The following is a 12,889-nucleotide window of genomic DNA, read 5'->3' on the forward strand; positions in this document are numbered from 1 at the left end:
AGGTAAAATTGCTATCATAAATTTCAAAGTTTTAATATGCTTTACTTTATATTTCTCCCATTTTCTTCCTACTTTCCCCACCCCTTTTCCCAGTTTTTAAATCAAACTTAAAATATCGGATTGGGCAGTAACCCCGTAGCTTTAATATCATTAGATAAAGATTATAACAAGTAGAGCTCTACTTGTTATAATCTTTATCTAATGATATTAAAGCAAAGGCAAGCACATAATACGCCCGCCTGTAAGGCAGAAAATGGAGTTATTTCAAGCAAGAAAAGTGGAAGGTGGCGACTTCACCTTTGACCTTCTGACCTGAAGGTTAAGTTAAACTGAAGACTTATGTTTTCAAGTTAAAGTTAATGGACAGATGGACACTGAGCGTGATACCATAATATGTCCCGTAGGACAGGCGTTTAAAAAATAGATACAATAATTACATGTACAAATATAGTCATCTACTGTTATTTTCACATAAAACTTTTCTGAACCTTTGTAATACACTGTATACCATTTGAAATTTACTTCATTGATCAGGATGTATAAATGTAATCAGGATCATTAACCACACAATGTTGAAAAATGCTATATATATCAACCAGTTAAGCTGAACCAACTCTTATCCACAATGTTGAATACATGCAAATACTTACCTTAAAGGGGAAGTCCACCCCAACAAAAGTGGTTTTCATAAAAAGAGAGAACTCAAACAAGCATAGCGTTGAATATTTTAAATTAGAACATTGTGATTGTTTTGTTTAATTTCACAAAACAGTTAAATGCACATCCTGTTCTGAGTACAAATGAAGGACCGATGACACCACCCACTCACATGGAATTGCCATTGTTGAAACCTTACCTATTGTGTGATTCAATGTATAGTTTTCTTAAATATTTTTATATCTGCAAAAATTGACATTGTATACTAATACAAAAGAAATAGTGAGTGTGTGACACCAAAGACACTCATTTGCATATCACTGTGATGTGCATCTATTTTACAGTGTATACTTATTTGATTTTTCTCTTTAATATTCAAATTAAATTTGTTGTTGGGGTGGACCTGTCCTTTAATAAAATAAATATTAGTAAATTATTAAACCAACATAGATCATAACCAAAATACATTTTGTCTAGATTTAACTTACTAGGGGGTGTATGAAGAGATCAAAGATTACCCCTTAGAGAGTAAATACTCACTAATGAATGAATGGTAATATAAGGTTTCTCTTGTGTCATGCTTGAAGAATCAGGGGGCCAGAGTCCAATTGTGTACATATGCTTTGCTCTTCTTGCCTCTTCACTTTTTGTTTTGAGTGTGTTTGAATAAAATTTTAGTTTTAGTGGTTTCTGAAACGGTTTACAAAAAATGCAGTATTTGAACAGGAAGAACCTCCCTTGTACATTTACAATGTATTGGTACAGTTGTGTGATACATGACATGGCAGAATATAGAGCAAGCCTAGTTAGGATTTTATTGCCAGAGTAGAATTGGACGGGAATGAAATTATGAGATTGTGGTGTTTTGAAAAAGAGTGAGTAGAAAAATTCCTTTTGGATGCTATTATTTTGTGTTCTTTGATAATCCTATATTATAGATATCATGATCTGATTTCTTCTGTAGCCTACTTATACTTAAAGTAACATTAAACTTAACATTAAACTTAACATTGGTTTGACTTTAAAAAAAATCTGAGTTTGAAGGTCACACTTGTTACCTGTGTCTGTGATATGTTACAAAAATGAAGCCCAGAAAAAAATTGTGTTCGAAAATAATTATTAAGTGCTTCAAAAATTGAAATATAAAGTGACCGGAAACACCAACTTAATTTCATCCCATACACTTGTGTGTACTATTTAGGCGTCTATGAGATTCCTATTTACAAAATCGGGGTTTGCCTTGTAGTTTTAGCTTTTCATTCTCAATAATGGTTGTTTTCAGGGTTTATTAGTTCTAATACATGCAGTTGTACACATGTTTCATCTTGGTTTGATAACTTTTTAAATCGGCTGCTCACAAAGTTAAACAATACCTTTAATACAAAATTTGGTATTACAGAAATTGTTTTCTGATTGACAGCCTTCCTGTGATTTAGTTTCAGGTGTGTATGTAAACCATATCACGACAGTTTGGATTCTGGCAATGTAATGTATGTTTTGATATTGTTTCCTCAATTTCAGCTGAGCAGTTTATGTCATGTGTAGGACAAAAATCATTTTGTTTTTGTTCTCGTTTTTTGTTTGTTCAGCTCAAAAGCCCAAATTTCCTTCATTGTATTACAATTTTGCCCTAATCCCATTCTAACTTTGTCTGTGGTCATGTTTATGGATACTGTACTACTTGTAGCTTCCTTGATGCCAGGATTTAAAAATAAGTAAGTATGTAAGTAAATTGAAAGTTTCTTCCGCCCTGTTACAGATTCTTTTTAGATACCATTCTCTTGTATCTTGTAATCTGTAGGTGGTTTGAACTAGATGACATGGCTACAGAAGACACTACCCGACTGATCACGGATGGGGCCAGTCAAGGCTATAATAGTACAGAAGAGACAGACATCTCCCAAACACCCTTCAGGGATACTGACGATGAGGAGTTGCTAGATGTGACTGACATCCCAACAACATCGTCTTTTAGGACATCTCCCAGGCATTCGATAGGAAGGTCGAACAATAACGGAGGTCAGTATGCTTCAATAGTGTTTATGAATGTTTCTGTGAATTGAATCAGTTGACAACCTGTTTTTTATTCCCGAAAGCATGATGGTTTGTATGTAAGAAAACAATTTACACAAAGGCTCAAGGACCTGGTCCTGATAATATGTAGGTGTTGTGAAGATTAACAATAGAGCTATCACATCTTACAATGTAATAGGGTGCTATTGAATGGGGTAAATAAAGATCAGATTTTTATAGTAGAATCTCTAAAATTGAAATGGCTTGCAAAGTTAAAGGTCAAGTCCACCCAAGCAAAATGTTGATTTGAATAAATAGAGGAAAATCAAACTAGCATAGCACTGAAAATTTTATCAAAATCGGATGTAAAATAAGAAAGTTATGACATTTTAAAGTTTCGCTTATTTTTCACAAAACAGTGATGTGCACAACTCAATGACATGCAAATGAGTCAGTCGATGATGTCCTTGACTCACTATTTCTTTTTTTTTATTGTTTGAACTATTCAATATTACATTTTTTTTACAGATTTGATCGTAGGTACTGACTTGACTGAACCATATAATATTAAACAATGCTAGTTCCACATGTATAGGGAGGAATTAATCACTGTTTCACTTGACAATGAGGAGAAATTTTGAATATTTTATATAATAAAATACATAGAAATAGTGAGTGGATGACGTCATCAGTCTGCCCATTTGCACACCGACCAGGATGTGCGTGCATCTCTTTTGTGAAATTAAGCGAAAACTTGAAATGTCATAACTTTCTTATTTTACATCCGATTTTGATGAAATTTTCAGTGTTATGCTTGTTGGATTTTTCTCTTTTTATTCAAATAATTTTTTTGTTGGGGTGGACTTGTCCTTTAAATTCACATCAAGTCAGGGGTTTTATCAGTACCTGTCTCAAACTAATACTTGAAAGCACCTTTATTTGTGGTTACAGATGCCTTGGACAAGATATCTGCAGAGATCAGCCAGTATGATGATTTCCACACCATTGACTGGGTACGTGACATTGCCCGCTACCGTAAAGAACGTAAAGACCTCAAGAAGAACAGAAAGGATTCCTGCTGGGGCACCGTGAAGGATATGGGTTTCAGTGTGTCAGGTTGGACTATCGTCCTATTCGTGGGCTTAGCTACAGGTCTGTATTCTGAGATTTCTTGAGCTTTGTTCAGGTCAAAAGTCATCTATTGAAAGGTCACAAAATTGCTTTTCGTAAGGTCATTCTGTGAATTAGATTCAATTTTTTTATATGATGGTAAACTTTAATTTTCTTTTTGCAAGTACTAGTGCTGCTGCTACTACTACTACTACGAAGAATTAATTGAGGAATTACTTCCTGTTGGTACCCATTTTCTTAATGTGAGCTCATAATTATAGATCATTTTCTCGCTGAAATGTACTGCACTTTGACTGGGATTTTACAAAAATGCGAGCATCATCATAAGACTACAATGAAGTATAATGATGTACAATGAAGTACAATGTACTACCATGAAGTACAGTGAAGTATAATGACAATGGTTTTAATTTTTAAGACACACCTACTCGACTTTAAATCCTCGTAGATACCCTAAAAATAAAAATAATAATATAAAAGATAAATAGAAAAGAAAAAGAAGAGAAAAATATAAAATGGAATATAAAAGAAATATTTGAATTTTACTTTATATTTTTTTTCTTTCAAAGAAAACAACATGAATAATACAATATTAATGACTGATTTACAAATAAAAAGAAGACCCCCCATGAAGTGAATGGAGTGTTTGTTTATCTATCATCTGTAGGAGCTTGTGCTGGTGTTGTTGACATTGGTACCAGTTGGATGAGTGACCTAAAGCTTGGTGTCTGCAAGAATGCTTTCTGGCTCAACCAGGAGGGATGCTGCTGGATCCGCAACACCACCATGTTTGACTCCTACAACTGCTCCGAGTGGGTCACATGGTCAGCGCTCTTCAACCACAAGGCAACCGATGATATCTTGGCATATATCATTAGTTATCTGATGTTTGTCATGTGGTGTGTTGGGCTTGCTGCCATCACAGTCCTGTTGGTGCGCATGTTTGCACCATACGCTTGTGGATCAGGAATACCAGAGGTAGGCACTTACCGTTGGGCAATTCCATAAAATGATCAACCTTTTTATACATTCGACCCCTGTCACCCCCATTTTTCTCAAGTCTTACTTCACTTCGTTAACTGACCAAGTCATGGTCATTTGAGAGCATTACAGAATATCAAAAGAACCAGAAATCAGGGACAGATAATTTCATGAAGGTCCCACATACAGTGGTCGGATGTACTTATTTTATGGAATTGCCCCGTTTTAAATTATGTACAGTTGGAAATTGGGCACTCTAGAGAGTTGATCAAATAACCAGTGTTGTCGTTAACCTAAGATTTCATGAATTGCATATTTTTCTGTATGATCCAACATTTGTTTCTCACAGAAAATGTACTGTTGATTAGATCCCTCGTGTATATTGAGCCCCTGCATTTGGGTCCATTTCCCACCAATTTGCCTAATTTGTATTCATAGAGAAAACCAAGTTCCTCTACATCATTTTGATGTTAAAATTGATGATTTGTGAACTCAAACCATTACTTGCATTTTATGCATGTCTTCTTTTGGGGGAAACCAAATACAAATCTATTTTTTTTATGGAAATTATTGGATTACAGATAAAAAATGAATTCTTTTCTTCCAGATTAAAACCATATTGAGTGGTTTCATCATGCGGGGCTATCTTGGCAAGTGGACATTGTTGATCAAGACACTGACCATGATGATGGCCGTAGGGGCTGGTCTGAGCCTGGGTAAAGAAGGACCATTAGTACATGTTGCTTGCTGCTGTGGAAACATCTTCACATACTTCTTCCCAAAGTACCACAAGAATGAGGCTAAAAAAAGAGAGGTAAGTCAAACTAGGTGATTTCTTATTGTTCTGATGGGATTTGCTGAGGGATAATATGGTTCAGATTACGTTTCACCTCCAGTACAGATGATGCCCTACTGATTCTTTACATTAATCATCAGTTGTACAGTTAAAAGCTGCCAATCCATAATTTGACAGTACCAAACAGATTGTAGTAACCCTTCATTCATTCTGATGCTTGGATGAATGGATGGAATACATGTAAGTGTCCACAGAATATCAATCTATTATTTGAGTCTGAGGCATTTAGTCTTCCTCTTATTTTGGGATGGCATCAGAAAATTGATATAAAAATTGGACTCAACCCTAGTTGAAATAAAATTGTATTTTGAATCTCCACTGTTTTTCTTATATTTTAAAGTCTTAATGTTTCTCTCATTTAAAAGAAATACATGCTGTGTATGGCTTTTGATAACTGGATGGGGATTACATGTAATTCTTTCATTTCAATATGCATAGAAGAAAAAGTTTTATTAGGAGATGCTCTATTCTAATATCTTTTCATTCATTGGAACCCTTTGTTTTATATTCAGGTGTTATCGGCAGCTGCTGCAGCGGGTGTCTCAGTGGCGTTTGGTGCACCTATAGGGGGCGTCCTATTCAGCTTAGAGGAGGTAAACTATTGGGAGAGAAAGTGAGATTGAGAGAGAGAGATAGGGGAAGGATAAAAGTAAGATAAAGAAGTGATCACGAGACACATTTTTCCCATTTTTCATGTTTTTAAAGGTACAATATGATAAAGACAAACGTTTATAGTCATAAGATTGTGGGATATTATTTTTAATTACCAATTTTGAATCATAAGTTTTCTTCTTTTTTTCCTCTTGAGAATCAGAAATAAATAAAAATAAATAAAAAAGAATAAAAGAATTATAGAAAAGAATTATGAAAACCTGAAGATGTAAATGCATATGCCACATACCACATGGCATGTATCAGTAAAGCTTTGAATATCTTGTTGGCAGTGTTGAGGAGCTCTGTAACTGAGTGTGCAGAAGCACAATATATCTCCTTTTATTAATATTAGATAAGGTAGAAGATGATCCTGACAATTGTAATCATGAAAAGGTTAAGACAATGTATAACTATGCAGAACAAGACAACAATGCTATAATCATTGTGGTAATACTACTTTTCAATAATTCCCTCTTACTTTCTAACAGGTAAGCTACTACTTCCCATTGAAGACACTATGGCGGTCATTCTTCTGTGCTCTTGTGGCTGCCTTTGTCCTTCGTAGTATTAACCCCTTTGGTTCTGACCATCTGGTCATGTTCTATGTGGAGTATGATCTACCTTGGTCACTCTATGAGCTATTCTTCTTCATTGTCCTGGGAATCTTTGGAGTAAGTCAACTCGTTATTTTAAAGTCAGAATCATTTCATATTCTAGTATACAAATGATGCAAGCACATGAGTTCATTATGCGATCTATTCTCACTCAAATTGAGGCTCTGCTAAATCTCTTGCATGAAGCCGTTAGGCTGAGTGCAATGGGGTGAACACAGCTTCAACGACGGTGGATAGGTTGCATAATGGATGAATGAAGACATGCATCATTTGGTTTATATGACTCTTCTAGATTGTGTTATTTTAAAAAAAAAATAGGAGGAAAAAAAAGATGGAATTAGAATATATTTGCCTTTGTCTGGCAACTCGTTTTCTTTGACAACATGATTTATTATCTCCGTGTATGAAAGCAGTTGTTTTTATTCTTTCATGACGCACTTTGATCTATAATTAATTTAAGTGCGCACAGTCAACCTTGTTGATGCGCTTACTTAGATTTATTATGTATGTAGCTTCGATGGGCGCAAACTCACACATTCAAAATGTACATACACACATGCTCACCTTTACACACTGAGGGAGAGAGCTCACCGTGCAATGGAAAAATAAAAAATGCATGCAGTACAAAATGGATCAAATATTGAATGGCTTTCACCAATCAAATGACAAGAATCTCTGTATGAATTGTATGGTCCTTTTCACGGTCAAGGGTGTAACTTTCAAAATTCAAGATCAAAATTTCAAAATGGACTTTCATAAACATCTCTACTAAAAACGGGTCAATAAATGTCTAAATTCTTCATTTCTGTCTGTTCTGGAGCTTAATCTATTCGAGAAACCTGAAAAAAACTATGTGCACCTGTGAAAAATGAAAAAAATTGAATAAAATCAGGGCGCGACAAACCCGCTTGCCCGCTTGCACGGGGCAAGTGAAAATGACGTGCGGGCAAGCACCTCTCAAAGTCAATTGCCCGATCGGGCAAGTGGTTGTTGCGTCTTTTTTTTCTGTACCGTTCCTCGTTTTTCCATAAATCATCCAAAATCCACACTCAAAATCATGAATAAGCCTAATAGCTTAAAAAAGCGAGTAGCGCAGTTTCAAATTCCGAAATTTCGTTATTTTTTCTGTACCACGTAAAAAACCAGGTATGAAAAAAATCAACGCAATGGCCGGGAAACAGTTGAATGTAGTATAGGGGTCCATTATGACTACCACCATGTGCAATTCCTAATGCACATTTTCCCCCTTCCGATATCACAATTCTGTGATAAAATAATTAGAATTACACAGGAAATAAATCACAGAGTCTAGTAACCTCGCATTGGTGAGTTGTCATGTCATTCGGCTTTGCTTTTCAAAACGGCCTATTAACATCCAAAATAACTTGCCGTATTTGTTAATTATCACTTAAAATTCATTTGTTTCCCTTTTTGAGGGATGAGGTAAATATCAGACAATAAATCATCAAACAAAGCTCCATCTATTTTACAAGGCCGGCGGGAGGCTCACACACGTGCGCATACTAGCTAGCCAGTCTGAGCTCTGTCTCTCTGCCAGAGCTCTGGGGGACAATTCGCTCAGTAAAGGCCTCAATGATGGTGATTTTCTGTTTCAGACAGAGTTTACATTTCGGGTATATTATTCAAAACTTCCAATAAAGTTTGATGATTTCTTCATTGTCATGTATATTTAAGTTATTAATGAATACATTCTCACCAAATTTAGACTCCCCCATAGAGAAATGCAATTTTCGTAGAAGTCTGCGTTTTCAAAGATTTTCAGGAAAAGTTAGGGTATGTGGGCCTTTATTACATGGCCGAGTACTGGAATAGGTGAAGTAGAAATTAGATATTGAATTCATTTATATCAAAGTTCAACTCACAGTCACACCCACACAAACACACGCACACACACACACACACACACACCCAAGATTCTAAGCATAGTGAAAAAAATTACTTAAAAATCATACAATATTAAACAATGTTACTAATAATTCATTAATAAGTGAACAGGTATTCCTCAAAATAGAAAAAAAAATAGCATGTGAAAACATGTAGATAAAATTATTGACCGAGTGGAACATCATAAAATGATGAAGAAAAGACTTGATGGTTTCCAACTAATTTTTTTTTTTAATCAAGGAAATATGGAAAATAAATGACCATTTCATGGATTTAAAGATGCAAAATGTGAAATTTTAGCCACTCCACTTTTGATGATAAAATAATTTTTTCCGAGTCAATAAAGAGCTGAACATTTTTCACTGGCTTTCTTTATAGTTTCCAACTACGGTAAATGAAAGCAATTCTAAGGAAATATGTTACACAGGTAGCCATTTCATGGATTTAAAGATGCAAAATATGAAATTTTAGCAACTTTTGTTGAAGGGTTTTTTAAAACCTTAAATACCCATAAAATATCGATTTTTTTTCTCCAAAATAAATGTAAAGACTCGGGCCTACGTTGCTGAAAATATCCTTTTCAATGTGTGTTCTTTTATACTGGACATGATTCTCAATTGTTATTTTGTATACCTTAATAAAAATATGAGTAGTGCCGTCATAATGAAAAAATTATTTAAAAATTGGGCAAGCAGTTTTTTCTATCGGGCAAGCAAATTTTTTCATCACTTGCCCAACAGGGCAAGTGACAAAAAAAAAATTTGTAGAGGCCTGATAAAATCAGTTTTTGATATCATGACAAAAATGACAATTTTTTTTTTTTTGGAAAATATTTCATTCACAAATTAAATGTTCTTTGAAGTTTTTTAAAGTTTTGGAGTCAAACTTTCTTAGTTTTTTAAAAATTGGCACACCAGCTAGTCTATGAGTTTTTGAAATTCATCACAAATTTGGATTTTGACATCAAAGTGTTTAAAATTACACATCTTCCAAGTCGAAGAGGAAAGCAAAAATTATTATACATTTACTTCTCCATGAAGGTTTAGTACTAACACAAATCCCATGGAAATCAGATACCAAATAAAAAAGTTGGAAATTTCTCACAAGTGTGTTTCGGAGGCTTCAGTTAACAAAAATATGTGTTTCGGAGACTTCAGTCATGTTAGCACTATAAAAGCCCCTTATTAAAGCTGATTACCTTGACAAATCTACCTTTTTCAAATGGCATATCAGTGATAAGACTGAATGTAAACAAAATCAAACAAATTAATGTCTCGTGAATGTAATTCACAAATGTGAACTATTACACAAAGAGAGCATATTTCAATGCCTTGGTGCCGAAATAGGCAAACATTCAGCTTTAAAGGGAATATAGTAATAGAAATGCATCTAATACAGAAATGAATATGTATGATGCATAAACAAAGTGATGAAATGCCGAAACTTGTATTTCAGTGGCTTTGCTAGGGTTCACAGAGTGTTTCGGAGACTTCAATCTTGTTAACATATTGCGTTTTCCATCATTTAGCTAAAAGCTTATTTAAATTTTAACACTTGTTTATTTTTTTTAAAATCCAATTAAAAAAAATCCCAAATTATCCATTAAGTCCAATGCAGAAAGTTGGTTGGCGATTATTTTTTATGCCTTTGATTAGCAACAGTGTATGTTTCAGAGACTTCAACAATGTTAATAGTACAACAGTTTCTGTAACATATACATGCATATAGTAAAATCCATTATGTTTACTATGAACATTTATGTGCGATTCGTGAAGTTTTCTGTGCTAGGGGCTTAAAAGTCATTGATACTGCACTTTCAGATAAGTACTAATAGCACTTTACTTTGCTTTATTCAACATGCTGTTTTTTTTGGTTTTTTTTTAATAGTACATACAATACATGTAAGTTATATGTACATGATCTATTTCTATAAATCAAAACAATTCTTGGTATTGGAATCACTGGTAGTGAATGGTGTTAGGGTAATTCTATTTATGGCAAAAGTACTAACTGTCCGCCTATACCTACCTAGAGCTCAAGCTCACGAAATTAATCAAATTATAGTTGAAAAAATATCATTTACATGTACTATAATTGTTCATCATAGGACATTATTATCAACACAGTCTTATCAAGTATGCACGTAAGTGTTAGTATGCACGTATCTACAAACTAAAATAACCTGACTTTGATAGAGGGTAACACATATTAACAAAACACATACTAACAACTGTAAAATTCAATCACAAACAAGTTCTTTTGTATATCATCAAAAATATGAAAATCTGATGAAGACATAGTCATTCCTGTAATTTTGTAGATCAAAACCAAACATGCTGTTGAAAAAATGCCTAGTTTTTCTCATCCAGGACATTGAAATAACACAAAATATGGTGTTAACTCTTGTTTGAAGCCTCCGAAACAAGTGTTAACATAAGTTAAGGATGCCTGTTAATTTGGCAAAAAGCAGAGCTTTTATTTTAAGCAACTGTATATTACAGTATTAATAAACATGACATGATTTATATATGTGATATTTCTTTCTTTTAGCTGTTGTGTAATTTTTGTAATCTGAGTTAGAAAATGGGAAATGCATGTTTTATGAGTGAAAAAATATATAACTTGTCAAAATTGATAATTGTGTGGAGCATTGTGGCCCAGTGGATATTGTCTTCTGACTTTGAACCAGAGGGTCGTGTGTTCGAATCCCAGCCATGGCGTAATTTCCTTCAGCAAGAAATTTATACACATTGTGCTGCACTCGACCCAGGTGAGGTGAATGGGTACCTGGCAGGATTAATTCCTTGAATGCATGAGAGCTGAAAGGCAGCTCGAGCTAAAGCCAAGGTAATAATAACAACGCGCCTCCAAATAGAATATTTCTAGATAGATGGCACTATGTAAATGCCTATTATTATTATTATTATAAACAATAACCCACACTATTACTTGATTCAATGCAGAGGAAAATCAGTGATAGTTTCCTCGTCCTGTATTTTAAATAACATATTAATATACTGTATATGAGTATGGATTCAAGACTTGAAAATTTATCGTTATAAGATGGTAATTTTTTTGGTTCGTTTTCCAGGGTCTCTATGGTGCATTCTTCAACAAATTAAATCTGAAGTGGTGCAAATTTAGGAAGAATTCAAAATTAAAGCAATATCCGGTCACAGAGGTATGTACTAATTCTTTGAATCATATTGTATGTTAATCAATATATGTGGAATACTTGATACTGTATGTATCAAGTTTTATGATTTGAGATTTGATAACCAAACAGAAAGAGAGTATCAGAAAAACAGGCCTTATTCACAACATTTAAAATGAACCTAAGTTCACCATCATCAGTAAACTACAGGTACCAATGTCAACACTTCTGTCAACACTTTTTATGGCAGTTATCACTTGTAACAAAGCCACATTCATTTGTATGTTTTATGCATCAGGGGTATGATGTACATTTAGTTTGTTTTACTTTGTAGCCTGAAATTTCCTCTGGTGGTTTGTATTTTCAACAAATTTTTGTGTCCAAGATCATTAAAATTTCCACTTCCCTATATTGCTATTGTTGTACACTGTTAAAAAAAACTGTAATCTATTTTGTAAAAGAAAAAAATAATAAGTGAGTTTTTAAAAAGGTTGACAAAAATCTTAAACTCTAAATGTTTGCGTATTATTCAGATTTGCCATGTTCTAGCCTTTTTACATTTATAAGACAGTTATATGTCCATTTAGCAAGAGACTCCACAATAGTTATTAAAGAATTATGAATTAACATTTACAGAGCATACATGTAAATGTCTGTATTCCTAGGTGATATTACTAGCATTGATCACAGCTGTCGTCAGCTTTCCCAATCAGTACACAAGAATGAACACAAGCAAGCTTATCTCACTACTCTTCTCTGAATGTGGACCAGAAGATGATAATCTACTATGGTAAATATAACGTTTATTCAATTAATTTAGTTCAACAGTGATACAATTTCTTCAATATGAGGCGAAGGATTTATTATTATTATTGATTGATGTGTATTTTTTTTAGAAGATGTAACTCCCATATTATTTTACAA

The 12,889-nt window shown here is 33.9% G+C and overlaps 1 protein-coding gene across 2 annotated transcripts in view; it reads left to right on the top strand.

Moving 5' to 3' along the window:
• Positions 1 to 12,889, top strand: part of LOC121412481 (H(+)/Cl(-) exchange transporter 4-like) — a 30,832-nt gene that overhangs the window by 10,064 nt on the left and 7,879 nt on the right. Inside the window, exons 1-9 of one of the 2 annotated variants that reach the window (XM_041605303.1) lie at positions 1,326 to 1,532; positions 2,459 to 2,676; positions 3,622 to 3,822; positions 4,469 to 4,779; positions 5,390 to 5,596; positions 6,151 to 6,231; positions 6,781 to 6,963; positions 11,903 to 11,992; positions 12,631 to 12,755. In XM_041605303.1, coding sequence (XP_041461237.1) covers positions 1,507 to 1,532; positions 2,459 to 2,676; positions 3,622 to 3,822; positions 4,469 to 4,779; positions 5,390 to 5,596; positions 6,151 to 6,231; positions 6,781 to 6,963; positions 11,903 to 11,992; positions 12,631 to 12,755 — 1,442 coding nt within the window. In that variant the 5' untranslated portion in view covers positions 1,326 to 1,506. Of the gene's footprint in view, positions 1 to 1,325; positions 1,533 to 2,458; positions 2,677 to 3,621; positions 3,823 to 4,468; positions 4,780 to 5,389; positions 5,597 to 6,150; positions 6,232 to 6,780; positions 6,964 to 11,902; positions 11,993 to 12,630; positions 12,756 to 12,889 lie in introns of those variants that run through there. The other variant, XM_041605298.1, reaches the window with a different exon arrangement.

This window comes from Lytechinus variegatus, chromosome 1 (genome assembly GCF_018143015.1).
Source record: "Lytechinus variegatus isolate NC3 chromosome 1, Lvar_3.0, whole genome shotgun sequence".
Classification (NCBI taxonomy): Eukaryota; Metazoa; Echinodermata; class Echinoidea; order Temnopleuroida; family Toxopneustidae; genus Lytechinus; species Lytechinus variegatus.